The sequence below is a fragment of the Anomaloglossus baeobatrachus genome, chromosome 12 (genome assembly GCF_048569485.1).
Source record: "Anomaloglossus baeobatrachus isolate aAnoBae1 chromosome 12, aAnoBae1.hap1, whole genome shotgun sequence".
Classification (NCBI taxonomy): Eukaryota; Metazoa; Chordata; class Amphibia; order Anura; family Aromobatidae; genus Anomaloglossus; species Anomaloglossus baeobatrachus.
Window position 1 is genome coordinate 81,037,176 of NC_134364.1, and position 16,250 is coordinate 81,053,425.

The 16,250-nt window shown below is 47.1% G+C and overlaps 1 protein-coding gene across 2 annotated transcripts in view; it reads right to left on the minus strand.

The window, feature by feature from the left end:
* Positions 1 to 16,250, minus strand: part of PRKD1 (protein kinase D1) — a 189,900-nt gene that overhangs the window by 71,132 nt on the left and 102,518 nt on the right. For both annotated transcript variants that reach the window (XM_075330722.1, XM_075330721.1), the window contains exon 2: positions 11,655 to 11,793. In XM_075330722.1, coding sequence (XP_075186837.1) covers positions 11,655 to 11,793 — 139 coding nt within the window. The remainder of the gene's footprint in view (positions 1 to 11,654; positions 11,794 to 16,250) is intronic.

The window sequence follows — 16,250 nt, forward strand, 5'->3', positions numbered from 1 at the left end:
AGTGAGGCCCCTTTGCCCCTTTAATGCAGTATTCACACGGTGTCAGTATCAGAGTATCGACTATGATCTGTGGAGCTAAACGTGACTAGCATTTTTAAGGCTGTCCAGTAGAGGAGACCTGCGGCCCGTCCGGGAATCACGGTCCGTGCTCGGATCAGGACAGATGTGTCAATCTCAGCTGCACCCCATCCTCACAGTGCCGTGTTAGGCTACTTTCACGCACCAGTTTTTTGCCACCAGGCACGATCCGGTAGTAAAACTGATGCGAAGGATCCGTGCCATCAGTTTTTTCCATCTGTTTCTTCCGTTTTTGGTTGGATCTGTTGTGATACTGAGCATGCTCAGTTTAAAAATATGCAATACGTCGTTGGATTCTGTCATATGACGGATGACGCTGGATCCGGTGCCCATAGGCTTCCATTATACAACATGTCGGATGGCGTGGTCCGTTTTTTTGCCGTTGGTCACAAAACGTTTCATGCTGTATCCTTTCCGGCAGCTGGACGAAGACATTTCACAGGATCCGGCAGACGCTGCATGCAATGCAACGCCATCTGGCACAATCCGGCGATAATACAAGTCAATGGGGAATAAAATGGATCCGGCGCCAGATCCTTTTTATCCGCATTTCACCGGATTGTGCCTGACGGCAAGAAACGGATGTGTGAAAGCAGCCTTACCGATAATATGCAGACATTGCACATACACTCCTATCTATGGGCAGCACTGTACAAAGCAGGAAGACCTGGACATATTCAGACCAATGTCCTATAATTCTACTTTATTCATTGATATCCCTGCTCTTCTTCACTTAGGAGTTCGATGGGCGGTCCCACTAAGCAAATGACATGGTTCCCTGTGCAAGACAGGTGTCAATCATACTCATAAGAATAGAACGTACAGGGATTTATCTTAATAAACTACAACATACTCATATCTTTTCTCACAAAAAAATGTTGAATGCGTAAAAGAGGCCTCAGAGATCTCATTTAGGCTAAGTTCACACTTCCGTTGTTTTGCATCAGTCACATGCGTTGCTCGACGCATGTGACTGATGCGTTGTACAAAGGATGAAAACGGTGACAAAGAAAAGAATTTCTGTCGGACTCCGTTGTGTGCGGGGGGCGGAGTTCGGGGGGGGCGGAGTTCGGGGGCGGAGCTGAGGACGTCAGTGCCGCGGTCTGCATGGCTGGGGACAGGTGAGTGAGTGTGTGTGTGTGTGTGTGTCTACATGCGTATGTACATGCGAAGTGCGGGAGGGGGCGGAGCGCGAGGGGGTGGAGCCGAGGAGCTGAGGATGTCAGTGCCGCGGGGACTGCAGGGCTGGGGACAAGTGAGTGTGTGTGTGTGTGTGAGTACACATGCGGAGTGCGGGAGGGGGCGGAGCCGAGTGAAGTGTCGGCCTCCTTGCACACTGTATCAGGGTAAATATCGGGTAACTAAAAGCAAAGCACTTTTTGCTTGGTTACCCGATATTTATCTTGGATACCAGCTTAGCGCGGCCTCCCTGCACCCGTAACCACTGTAAATATCGGGTAACTAACCAAAGTGCATTGCTTGGTTACCCGATGTTTATCCTGGTTACGGGGGCGGGGAGCCAGAGAGCGCATGCGCAGCGAAATCCTACGGATCGCGCTGCTCAAAAAACGTTACATGCTGCGTTGCTCCCGCCCGGCGGTCAGTTAGAAAATGACTGACCGCGACGCAGCGGATGCAACGCAGCATCATCAGTCACAATCCGTCACTAATAGAAGCCTATGGGGAAAAACAGGATTCCTGCAAAATATGTTGTAGGATACCGTAATTCCTCAAGGCTACGGATTGTGACTGATGCAAAACAACGGAAGTGTGAACTTAGCCTTATATGTATAAATACATGTGTGGTCAATATAAAGGACTGGCACATGACTTTTCCTTCCAAAGACAATACTAAGGACCAGGGGGCATTCACTGCGAGTGTAATTAAAGCGATTCCGGCAGCTAAATAGGAAAGGGTTCTTTACAGTTAGAGCAGTCAGGCTGTGGAATGCCCTACCACAAGAGGTAGTACAATATAACAGCATTTATACAAGGGCTGGATACTTTTCTCAAAAGAAATGAAATTGTAGGACACAGTATAGCACAAAAGTGAGTACACCTCTCACATTTTTGTAAATACTTTATATCTTTTCATGGGACGACATTGAAAATATGACACTTTGATGCAATGTACAGTGTCAGTATACAGCTTGGATACAATAGCATGTGCACGCAGCTTCTTTGGTTGACCATGGCGAGGCCTGTTCTGAGTGTATCCTGTCTTATTAAACTGCTATATGGTCTTGACCACCGTGCCGCAACTCAGTGTAAGGGTGTTGAAAATCTTCTTATAGCCTCTGCCATCTTCATGTAGAGGAACAATTCTTTTTTTTTTTTTTTCAGATTCTCAGAGAAATCTTTGCCATGAGGAGCCATGTTGAGCTTCCAGTGACCAGTATGAGAGTGTGTGTGAGAGATAACACCAAATGTAACACACCTACTCTCCATTCACACCTGAGACCTTGTAGCACTAATGAGTCACTGACAAAGGGGAGGAAAAATGGCTAATTGGGTACAATTTGGTCATTTTCACTTAGGGGTGTACTTACTTTTGTTACCAGTGGTTTAGACAGTAATGGCTGCGTGTTGGGTTGTGTAGAGGGCACCAAGTGTTATATAAGCTGCACACTGACACTGTACATTGTATCACAGGGTCAGAACTTCAGTGTTGTCCCATGAAAAGATATAAAATATTTTCAAAAATGTGAGGGGTGTACTCACTTTTGTGTGAAATATTGCATATATAAACTATTGATAGAAATTGTATAATTGGCAGAGAAAGGTTAAACTTGATGGACATATTTCTATAGAGATTACAGGTCGGTGTGTGCCATCCGTTAGTTTCCATCACCCATACATAGTCATTTTCCCAAAACTGACGTCTGCTATAAATTAACACTGGGTGAGAAAAGTAGTGGCATCATATAAGCGAACGTTCAGGGTATGGCAGCACGGGCCGCCTTCACCTCCTCCTGCAGTAAGTACTGTACAACCAAACAACATTACTCCGTATACCGCACTTTGTGTTTCCTTGGAGGAATTTCTTTTTTCGTGTAGGCATATAATTATCCAGACACTACAGGGACACCTCACAAAGATGTACCAATAATACTGGGGTTACATCACAAACCTCTTTATACGACTGGTAAAGGTTTCCGGTTAAGTCTTCAACTTGCAAAAATAATGGTCAAAGACAAAAATAAAGAGCTTTATTAATATTGGGTCCAAATTTATGAACTGCATGCGCCAGTCTAAAGAATTTGGTTCAGATATGTCAACAGGAACCACAAGGATAAAGAAAAGAAAAGTGACCAAGGAATCACAAATGATGAATTAGGCCCTTTAACCTTATGCAAAAGTTTGGGAATGAACGGACTAATATCAATCAGCGTAAGAGGGCCTTCACTCCACACAACCCTCTCCATCTGCGTAAGAGGGCCTTCACTCCACACAACCCTCTCCATCTGGGTAAGAGGGCCTTCACTCCACACAACCCTCTCCATCTGCGTAAGAGGGCCTTCGCTACACACAACCCTCTCCATCTGCGTAAGAGGGCCTACGCACCACATAACTCTCTCCATCGGCGCAAGAGGGCCTACGCTCCACACAACCCTCTCCATCTGGGTAAGAGGGCTTTCGCTCCACACAACCCTCTCCATCTGGGTAAGAGGGCCTTCGCTCCACACATCCCTCTCCATCTGCGTAAGAGAGCCTTCGCTCCACACATCCCTCTCCAGCTGCGTAAGAGGGCCTACGCACCACATAACTCTCTCCATCTGCGCAAGAGGGCCTTCGCCGCACACAACCCTCTCCATCTGGGTAAGAGGGCCTTCGCTCCACACAACCCTCTCCATCTGGGAAAGAGGGCCTTCGCTCCACACAACCCTCTCCATCTGGGTAAGAGGGCCTTCGCTCCACACAACCCTCTCCATCTGGGTAAGAGGGCCTTCACTGCACACAGCCCTCTCCATCTGGGTAAGAGGGCCTTCGCTCCACACAACCCTCTCCATCTGAGTAAGAGGGCCTTCGCCGCACACAACCCTCTCCATCTGGGTAAGAGGGCCTTCGCTCCACACAACCCTCTCCATCTGGGTAAGAGGGCCTTCACTGCACACAGCCCTCTCCATCTGGGTAAGAGGGCCTTCGCTCCACACAGCCCTCTCCATCTGGGTAAGAGGGCCTTCACTGCACACAGCCCTCTCCATCTGGGTAAGAGGGCCTTCACTGCACACAACACAACCCTCTCCATCTGGGTAAGAGGGCCTTCGCCGCACACAACCCTCTCCATCTGGGTAAGAGGGCCTTCGCTCCACACAACCCTCTCCATCTGGGTAAGAGGGCCTTCACTGCACACAGCCCTCTCCATCTGGGTAAGAGGGCCTTCGCTTCACACAACCCTCTCCATCTGGGTAAGAGGGCCTTCGCTCCACACAGCCCTCTCCATCTGGGTAAGAGGGCCTTCACTGCACACAGCCCTCTCCATCCCATCTGGGTAAGAGGGCCTTCACTGCACACAACCCTCTCCATCTGGGTAAGAGGGCCTTCGCTCCACACAACCCTCTCCATCTGGGTAAGAGGGCCTTCGCTCCACACAACCCTCTCCATCTGGGTAAGAGGGCCTTCGCTCCACACAACCCTCTCCATCTGGGTAAGAGGGCCTTCGCTCCACACAACCCTCTCCATCTGGGTAAAAGGGCCTTCACTGCACACAGCCCTCTCCATCTGGGTAAGAGGGCCTTCACTGCACACAACCCTCTCCATCTTGCTAAGAGGGCCTTCACTGCCCACAGCCCTCTCCATCTGGGTAAGAGGGCCTTCACTGCACACAACCCTCTCCATCTGGGTAAGAGGGCCTTCACTGCACACAGCCCTCTCCATCTGGGTAAGAGGGCCTTCACTGCACACAGCCCTCTCCATCTGGGTAAGAGGGCCTTCACTGCACACAGCCCTCTCCATCTGGGTAAGAGGGCCTTCACTGCACACAGCCCTCTCCATCTGGGTAAGAGGGCCTTCACTGCACACAACCCTCTCCATCTGGGTAAGAGGGCCTTCACTGTACACAGCTCTCTCCATCTGGGTAAGAGGGCCTTCACTGCACACAGCCCTCTCCATCTGGGTAAGAGGGCCTGCACTGCACACAACCCTCTCCATCTGGGTAAGAGGGCCTTCACTGCACACAGCCCTCTCCATCTGGGTAAGAGGGCCTTCACTGCACACAACCCTCTCCATCTGGGTAAGAGGGCCTTCACTGCACACAACCCTCTCCATCTGGGTAAGAGGGCCTTCACTGCACACAGTCCTCTCCATCTGAGTAAAAGAGTCTTCACTGCACACAGCCCTTTCCTTCTGGACAAGAGGGCCTTCACTCCACACAACCCTCTCCATCTTGGTAAAAGGGCCTTCACTGCACTCAGCCCTCTCCATCTGGGTAGAAGGGCCTCCTCTGCACACAGCCCTCTCCATCTGGATAAGAGGGCCTTCACTGAACAAAAACCTCTCCACCTGGGTAAGAGGGCCATCACTGCACACAGCCCTCTCCATCTGGATAAGAGGGCCTTCACTGCCCACAACCCTCTCCATCTGGGTAAGAGGGACTTCACTGGACACAACCCTCTGCATCTGGATAAGAGGGCCTTCACTGTACACAACCCTCTCCATCTGGGTAAGAGGGTCTTCCATGCACACCATTCCCTCCATCTGGGCAAGAGCGCTTTCACTGCACACAACCCTCTCCATCTGGGCCTACACTGCACACAGCCCTCTCCATCTGGGTAAAAGGGCCTTCTCTGCACACAGCCCTCCCCATCTAGCGTGCCTGTTTCTTCTGAGATTCAGGCACATCTTGTGTGAGCAAGTTGTCGTGTCATGGAAAATAAGAGATACAAGTGAGGAACACCTGTAAGAAATTAGTTGGAAAAACAGACTTTCAGCGGTCTCATTTCTTGGCTTCTATGGAAAATGTCTTGGAGATCTATATATATCACTAAATAGCTGGAGTGGAGGGCTGTCTGCAGAGCCCAGGCCTGTGTATCAGAAGTGAAACCTTTCAGGCTCCGCATACACAGATCAGTGGCTAGAGGCCAAGCCGACAAGTACAAGGATAGATTAATGATGTCCTTACTATACAAGCAGAGCCTCTTTTTTTATAAGTCCTCCTGTAACGTCTCAGGCCATGTCACAGCAGACAAGATAAGTGATGGCACTGCTCCAAAGCTGGGTTTCATGTAACATCTTTCCAAACGAGTCGGCTAAGGTGGCCACTGTAGCCCAATGTTTGAGCATAGTCCTTTTCACTGCTTGTGTCTATAGTTAGTGGACACTTTTGTAAATGTTTGACTTTGTGTCTTTTTCTTTTCAACTAACTATAGGCAGAAGTGGTGACATACTGCAGACAATCACTGAGCTCATACCGTCAGCAGCAAAGAAAGATCACCTTGCTGTTGGCTGTTGGGCACACATAGAACTGGCCATTTTGGTGTGCTAAGTATCTCAATTTTTACATGCTTTCATAGCAGTAATGCATGTCTATATTCCCATTTTCATTGTTCCACATATCGTAGCACTACAGAGTGCACCGGTCTCCTTTTTGTCACCATCGAAACATCTGCTCTGCTTGGTGATTGACTGCAGCCTACACATAATCAGCAGTGCCGGAGACAAAGCGAAGCTCAAGTAGAGTGGTTTGTTTGGTTTTTCAACACACACTGAATTGTCAGGAAAAAGTTGTCTGACAGGAGACAACCCCTTGAAGCTTTGCTTGTTGATATCGGAACACATTATCGACAACCAATATGGACAACATTCAGCTTTTCGTAAACTACTGAATTTCAAGGTTTGCACTGATATGGGTATGTATAAAGGCAAAAAATACTTCACAAAGATCTTAATTAACAACATAATACAAGTAATTAGAAGCTATGAAGGCCTTTGATAGGAAAAACAGGATGCGTACATGTTAGGACTTAAAGGGGTTGTCCACTACTTTTTCATTGATGGCCTATCCTTAGGAGAGGTCATTAATGTCTGATTGGCGGGTGTCTGATGCCCTGCTGATCAGCCGTTCCCAGTGCCGGCAGCAGGTGGATTTAAATGCTCAGTTCCGGAGCTACTCCGTCTCATGATAGGGGTCGTGGGCGGGTACTGCGCACCTGCCTCGTATTCATTTGAATTGTAGGCAGAAGTGCGGTACCCGGCTGTGGCCGCTATCAGTTGACGGAGCAGCTCCAGCACTTCCGGTTGCCTACTGAGACCGCCGGGACCGAGACTGAGCACAGCTGATCAGTGGGGGTGCGGGATGTCGGACCCCTGTCTATAAGCCGTTGATGCGAAGGATAGGTCGTCAATGTAAAAGTAGTGGACAACCTCTAAGTTAAAACTACAGAGCACTTTAATGTGCACCAATAAAACCTAAATTACTAATTAATGAAAATTAACCCCTAATATTTAGATATTTTCTGAGAGAAGACACTTAGGTGCCTTGCATATTTCCAAAATGTCATTCAGCACTTTATACACATAGGTACCTTCATGTAACTTTGCATAGAAGGGGAAAAATAATCCAGAAATATTGATTTTAGTATCGAAAAGTGGATCAAATAAAGAAAACCAGATCTGACCTTAAACTAGTTATACCACCCAAAATAGTATATAATTACCATTTCCCGTGTGTCTCCTTTATTTCGCCATCACTTTTATACACTTTTTTATGGCATTAGACTGATTAAAAATTTAACAGCAATTTTCCACAATTTAAATAAACTGTTAGAAGCCTTTTAGAGGCTGATTTGGTTCTCACGTGCCTTTGAGGGTCCTATATATTAAGAATACACAAATTTAAAAAATGCACCCCTGGTAGTATATACCGCATTTTTAGGATTATAAAACGCACTTTCTCCCCAAAATTTGGGAGGAAAATGTGGGGTGCGTCTCAAAATCCGAATGTAGCTTACTGGGGGGTGGTGGAGAGAGGTCACAGGAGGCAGGGCAATTGCTGTGTGGCGGGCGGCGGTGCTCTGTGCGGTGGGCAGTGATGCACGGGCCATTCTGAAGATGTCGGCGGTGAGGACTACAATTAATGGCGCCTGGAGTCAGCACATGCGCAGATTGAGCTCATGTCTCAAGCTCTCATTTGCGCCGGCGCCCGCCTCTGGTCCACTGACGTCCCAACAGCGGACTTAAAAAAAAAAAAATGGCGCCCGGAGGTGACGTGTGCACAGATGAGATCTCGGCTTGACATTGAGCCAATAGCTCAATCTAAGCATGCAACGACTCAGGCCGCCATTTCTTCGAAGCCCATACTACTGACATTTCAGAATGGCCTGTGCCTTACCACCTACAGCGAGCACCAGCACAGCGCCGCCGTCCGCAGTGAGCCATTAGGCCCCTCTGCACCGCCAGCAGCATTGCTGTAGCCCCACCCCTGCCTCCTGTGACCCCCGCTCCACCAGCCCTGCCACCCCACCTTACTGGTAAGACACCACCAGATTCTTTAATCGGATCCCATTTTTTTTTACTTTTTTCCCTCTAAATTTGGGGAGCGTCTTATAATTTGGTGTGTCTTATAAAACAAAAAATACGATAAATCAGTGTTTAATACGTTTCTCAACCCTGCAAGAGTTTCCAACAACTTAGCCCAAACACCCCACAAATTTATAAGCAAATCTATGGAAATTTGAGCCACTTGAAGCTCAAATTTTACATCTGAGATATTAGTACAGAGGAAATTCCTCCAGAATGGACGCCATTTTTTTTAAACTTTATTCCTTAAAATTGTGGTTCACCCATATTTTTTATTTTCTAGATCGATATTATATTGAGAAACAATGTTTTTCTCAAGTACCTTATTTTGGCAATAGTGCCTGTGAGAGGCGCTATTGCAGACCGCTGTTCCCCGTTCCGTGACCTCAGGGATCCGGTGACGTCACGTCACACCCCTGCGGCCGGCCCCAGTCTTCCTGTATCACTGGACTGTGGGCGGTGTTTCACCACTCATCACAGCTCCGCGTGTCTCCTGCTTGCAGTGCTTTGCTGTGAGAGAGGAGGGACCTGATGGGCTGTGATGAGCGATGAAACACCGCTCACAGCCCATCACTCACGGACACTGCGGCCAGCCGCGGTGTCAAGAACTTGACGTGACGTCACCGGATCCCCAAGGTCACGGAGCCCGGGGAACAGCGGTCTGCACTATTGCCAACATAAGGTATTTGAGAGAAACATTTATCAATATATCGATCTAGACAATAAAAAATATGGGTGAACCATCCCTTTAAGTGCCTATCCAGAGTCCTGCCATCATGCACACCAATGCACAGAAGACGTCATCAGATGAAAACTTAAGAAGAATTATTCAACAGCCGTAGATCGGATTCCTTCACTGCAAGGATCCACTGAATCAGCACCACAGTGCCATTATGGTGCTAAATCCTGTGGACAGGTTCTCTTTAAATAATGGAATTATAAGAATATCACTTTTTTAAATAAAAAAAAAAAAACTTTAAGAGGTTTGATACATGAAACCTAAACCGGAGGAGATCACACATCATCTCTCTCCTGTCCCTGCAGCTTGTTAGACCCTCTGAACTTGAAGGGGGGGGCGGTGGGATTTTAACAGACTGTGTCCCAACATGGATTGCAGCTACAGAAGCAATCAGAATACACAGGCTGTTAACATGTAAAGGAGAGAATCCGCAGAGGACGGGGGAGAGATCAAACAGGTAGAGTCATAGACACTAGGCCACGTGGACATGTTGACATGATGCTAAGAACTATGGGGTGGTGGACTGCTGGCTCTCTGAAACTCTCCGTGATCTCCCCCTATCTATACAAAGCCTGGGCATCTGATCTCTCCCCCTTTTCTACTGTTTATAGGTACGACTTTGGGGTCTTCTCTAAGCCCTTGCTCTGCAGTGTATAACCTCCTCCACACTTCCTTCTGCTACCTCTAAAGCTCATCTTAAACAAGCCAATAATCTGTCAAACAAGCATTCACTAAGATTTTCACTGCCAATCTTGCTCCACGTAAACAAGAGAGCAGTTTGCTCATTTTGTCTACTGATCTCTTTTTTTAGGGGGTGAAACACAGTTCGCCCTTCCATACAGCTACTGGCAACCTATGAGGGCCTTTAATTGAGCATCAATTGGTTAGGTGTATAATCAAATGGCACGTTATGGGCAGAAATCTGCCTGCGGAAATGTGACTCAACTCTGGGGAGAGAGGATTGAGCAGAGCAGTAGCCAGGAGACTTGCAAGTAGCAGATTAGCCAGCTATGTGAAGCAGTTGCACAAGCTCTACAAGTGTCCATAGTAATTCATAAATGAACACATTTTAAAATCACTAAATATAAGAAAACGCGAGCACATTTTTATGAAAACGTTCTTTAAAAAACTCACAAAATCCATATTCCCAGTTTATCTCAGATCTTGGAAAACAAATGTCGTGAATATCCAAGGGGCTATCCCTAAAGGGAATCTCTAGCACTGAGAAAACTGGTTAAGCTGCTTTCACACTACGTTTTTTTAACCTCCGTCATGAACGTTTTTTAACGCAAAAACGGATCCAGTGCAAATGCGTTTTAATTTCAATGCATTTGCAATGGACTCGCGTCAACATGCGTTCACCTGCGCTTGCGTGCGTTATAGTGAGGATCCAGCGACTTGCAGTTTTTTAACTTTTTTCAAAAACGCTACTTGTAGCGTTTTTGAGCTGCGTCCAAATACTGCAAATTGCTGGATCCTGACTATACTGCACGCAAACGTATGTGAACACTGGCATGCTGATAGGATCCTGCTTACTCTACTGAGCATGCCCAGAAACCAGCCTGGTGTGATCAGTCTCTCTCTCCCCCTCCCTCTCCTCCGCCTGAGAGCTGCGGAGGCTCATAACCAAGGTAAACATCGGGTATCTTGCTTGGATAACCGATGTTTACCTTGGTTACGCGTGCAGGGAGCCCGGCTCCTAGCAGCTGCAGACGCTCGTAACCAAGGTAAATATCGGGTATCCAAGCAAGTTACCCGATGTTTACCTTGGTTACGTGTGCAGGGAGCCCAGCTCCTAGCAGCTGCAGACGCTTGGAACCAAGGTAAATATCGGGTAACTTGCTTGGATACCCGATGTTTACCTTGGTTACGTGTGCAGGGAGCCCAACTCTTAGCAGCTGCAGACGCTCGTAACCAAGGTAAATATCGGTATCCAAGCAAGTTACCCGATGTTTACCTTGGTTACGAGCCTCTGCAGCTGTCAGATGCCGACTCCCAGTCTGTCACGTTCAATTCCCCTCACTCCCGATCACATGACTTCAATGCCCACCCATAAAGTTCAAGTGACAGGATCCTGCAAAATAACACTTGCGTTTGCATGCATTTTTCTTTGTAAAAACAGGATCCACTTTTGCAGCAAAAAAGCCTTCATGACACGTTAAAAAAACGTAGTGTGAAAGCAGCCTTACCCTCCTTGCTGGGCCACTGATTATACCAGTGGATGCCTGTGTGTGAACATACGGACATGCTGATATTTTTTTTATAAGATTCTGTAGACAAATCGACAACCTGCAGATCAGGAAAAAGGAAAGGGAAATACCTGAAAGCACCACTTCAATGAGGTCTCCTTCTTGAATGTCTGCCTCAGATTTTACCAGCTGCAAAATATTTTCCGAGTTTGGGTCATGGCGGAATAAAAGGATCTTGTCGTACATCCCATAGAAACCGCATTCTGGAAACTGGAAAAGAATAACAATGATTATTATTGGGTAGAAATCAGGTACAAAGCACAGGTAGCAACTTCTCAGATTGCAGAATTTACATGACCTTGTAGAGGAAGCAGAAGTGTACAGTATGGCAGCAAGTATAGGTAATGATGTGCTTCTCAATAAGGCAATGACACTAACATGTGCCGACCTACACACGAGCACCGGCCGTGATCAGGACTAAAGTTCTTAAATTGATCCTCCAGGACTGTGACATTGATGTCGGGTCTCAGATTAGCTGACTTTAAAGTGGCAGCAGGGAAGTCTTTCAAACATCCCTTGAAAACTATGTGCACACATTGCATACAATCTGCACCCAGAACGCTGCAGAAAAAAAACATGTATTTTTGATGGTTTTTTATTTATTGCAAGAAACGCAGAAAACTGATACGCTGCAGATTTTTTTTCTGCAAGGGAAAAGAACCTGAAAGTGTGCACAGCACTTCAGAATTCTTCATAGACTCTACTGGCATCAAGATTTCTGAAAATCTGCAAGAAAAAAAAGGTGGCAAGAACGCACCATGTTCACACAAAGTCTAAAAACTACGGTAAATTGGGAGGTCTGCAATAAAATCAACCACTTCTAAAAGTGATATCAGAGAGTGATGGCTAAAAATGAGTGTGGGTAACAAAGGGTCAACTAAAAAAATAGAGATTATTATTTGTATAATTTACAAAGAGCTCCCACCTCACAAAATCTGATGAATCCATAATTTGAGGCTACATCAAAACAATTTATTAAGAAAGTTCATGAGATCTATTAAATAAGGACCTTTTTGGCTGCTACCAAACAAAGCTGGATCTATAACAGTAAATAACAGATCTCCATATACAGTATATAGGTACCTGTGCTACAGATATCTAGAAAACATAGTAAAAAAAACAAACCAACATTAAGGCTATGTACGCACGCTGCAGTTTATGCCTTCAGTGAAAAACGCACCCCACGCTGAAAAACGCATAAAAAAAAGCGTGCGTTTTTTTCTGTGGTTTTAGTGCTTTTTTTGTAGCAAAATAGTGATGGGTGGTCCATGATCAGTGGGTCTATCCGGGTCAATAAAAAAAAAAACTGTTCCAGCCTGGAATTGATCCCAGGTATTTGGCCGGATATCGGTCCCCATATATTCTATCCGGAGCTTAAAAATGGTGGTCGAAGGGAAAACCGCCGGTAAGCGTGGAATGGTGGTTGAAGGGAGAAACACCAGTAAGCGGGGAATGGTGGTCGAAGGGAGAGACGCAGGTAAGCGGGGAATTGTGGTTGAAGGGAGAAACGCTGGTAAGCGGGGAATGGTGGTCGAAGGGAGAAACGCCGGTAAGCGTGGAATGGTGGTCGAAGGGAGAAACGCCGGTAAGCGGGGAATGGTGGTCGAAGGGAGAGACGCCGGTAAGCGGGGAATGGTGGTCGAAGGGAGAGACGCCGGTAAGCGGGGAATGGTGGTCGAAGGGAGAAACGCCGGTAAGCGGGGAATGGTGGTCGAAGGGAGAGACGCCAGTGAGCGGGGAATGGTGGGCGAAGGGAAAGACGCCAGTGAGTGGGGAATGGTGGGCGAAGGGAGAGACGCCAGTGAGTGGGGAATGGTGGGCGAAGGGAGAGACGCCAGTGAGTGGGGAATGGTAGTCGAAGGGAGAGACACCAGTTAGTGGAAAAAGCAGTAAATATGCATGAGGCTAATGAGGGGTCCCGGAAGAAGAGTGAGTGGCGGCGGGAGCAGTTCCAGCTGAGCTGGAGGCTCGCCAAGTATCGCACTTGCTCCTATCCCCATATCCCTTCTACCATCATTGTTAAGCGGCGGATTCTGAATTCTCAGACTTTATTGGGGAAGGAAATGCATGCAGTTTTGGGCAACAAATGGCACTCAAAAACGTGACAAAATCGCAGCGTATATACAGGCCCTAAATTGGTATTCTCAAGTTTGGAAGTTATACCCTATTTATAGGTAATAAATTCCCAATCACTGGGAGTCTGATTGCTGGAACCCCCCCACGATCCTGAAGACCAGCGTCTGCAGAGCTGTGTGCGAATGGAGCGATGGTCAATGTACGCTGCCGCTCCGTTCATTCTTATGGATGTGCTGAAGACCAGAGAGTGCAGCGCTCAGCTATCTCCAGATGTCCCTTTATGATCAACCAACACTCTGTACATAATGGGTGCTGCAGAGCCCCGCTTCTTGGACTGCTGGGCTTCCAGCAGTCAAGACACCCTGTGATTGAGAAGTTATCCCCCTGTCCAGCAGATACATGATAGCTGCCAGGCTTGAGAAAACCACGGATAAACTGAATATTCCAGAAAGATAATAGGGAATAAAAAACACCCTTAAAATAATGGACTATAATGCTGACGATCAGGTCCTGTGCCGCTATTCACAACATTTGTTGACTTTGGGAGGCTAGGGACACATTTGTATGTCTGCAAAGGTATGTGCCAAAAATGTATGCAAAGGCGTGCCAACTACCTGTGTCTAATGCACGTCATCTATATCCAGCTAAATCATTCCACTACAAGTACAAGTGTGAACGAGGCCTTATTAATGTATTATCAGGTTTGAGGGTGTCATTACACAAGTCCAGACCGGGTGCCCAGTTGATATATGACCAGAAGATCTCAAGCCCACGGGCAGCAGTATGGAAACGTCACAACACCCAGCAGAACGTGACCCATAAGGAGCACGGGTTTACTCAAAGTTTCTGCAGCAGCTGTGAGATATATTACCCCACGCAAGTCATATACTTGGCCCCCGGTACTTCCATACAGCTGCAGCAGAACCTACTTATCGGCATTTGTGCCTCAGCTTTCCTCCTCACAGATGAATGATGCATATAAAGTCCTCCATTAGACATCCCCATGGCTCACATTACCCCTGCACAATTTATACATACGTGCAGCTACATAGATGATTTCGGAGCTGCATTATTTATGCCGCCCTGGGTCTCACCAGAGGAGGTCGGCAGAATTTCCGAATAATCAATTAGTATAGCTGAGCTTGTGTACAGGGGACCTCCTCCGTATGAGGGATAGAGAGGCGACCCTACACGTTCGGCAATGATCTATTAATGCTATTTTGGTGAAGCGAGGGCTATCATGGCCGCAGGAGCCCCCCGGTGATCCTGGACTTGTTTTGGCCAAATGAGAGTCTGTTGCTGCTCCTTAACAAGAGCTCTTCTTCCAATTAATAGCCCTTGAGTTGCATCCTAGGGACAGAAAGGGGTCTCCATGACAGCGGAGTGGCATCCAGCATAGGTTGCCATGGCTGCAGGCACACCGTATGTTTGGGGGTAAATGCTACTTCATCATACGATTGTGAAGCAGAGAACATCTTCTATGCAGCCGTGAGCAGGAGAAATGGACTTAGCAGGGTGACAAAAAGAAAGCTTTCAGTGTAAAGTCTCAATAAAAAAAAGGTTATAATAAAGTGCAACAGAAGACCAACCAAAATCAGCTGGAAAAGCTGTAATATAGAGAAAGAAAGTGCTGCGGGGTCCCGAGACCCCACTGATTGCACAATAAATGGGCCTGACATGTGCAGCCTCAACATGAGGCAAGCTCAGGCTCAACAAAAATGTAAGGGCCCACTCCAAGGGTGAGCGTGCGGCCCCCTACACTCACCAGATACCACAAGGCTTCACTCAGATGTCCGTGTGGCCCCTACATTCACCATAGACTTACTATAAGGCCTTAAAAATGGACACACGGACCGTACACAGATGGTAAACACAGACACACGGACCGTACACTAATGGTAAAAACAGACACACGGACCGTACACTAATGGTAAAAACAGGCACACGGACCGTACACTAATGGTAAAAACAGACACACGGACCGTACACTAATGGTAAAAACAGACACACGGACCGTACACTAATGGTAAAAACAGGCACACGGACCATACACTAATGGTAAAAACAGACACACGGACCGTACACTAATGGTAAAAACAGGCACACGGACCATACACTAATGGTAAAAACAGACACACGGACCGTACACTAATGGTAAAAACAGACACACGGACCGTACACTAATGGTAAAAACAGACACACGGACCGTACACTAATGGTAAAAACAGGCACACGGACCGTACACTAATGGTAAAAACAGACACACGGACCGTACACTAATGGTAAAAACAGACACACGGACCGTACACTAATGGTAAAAACAGACACACGGACCGTACACTAATGGTAAAAACAGGCACACGGACCATACACTAATGGTAAAAACAGACACACGGACCGTACACTAATGGTAAAAACAGGCACACGGACCATACACTAATGGTAAAAACAGACACACGGACCGTACACTAATGGTAAAAACAGACACACGGACCGTACACTAATGGTAAAAACAGACACACGGACCGTACACTAATGGTAAAAACAGACACACGGACCGTACACTAATGGTAAAAACAGGCACACGGACC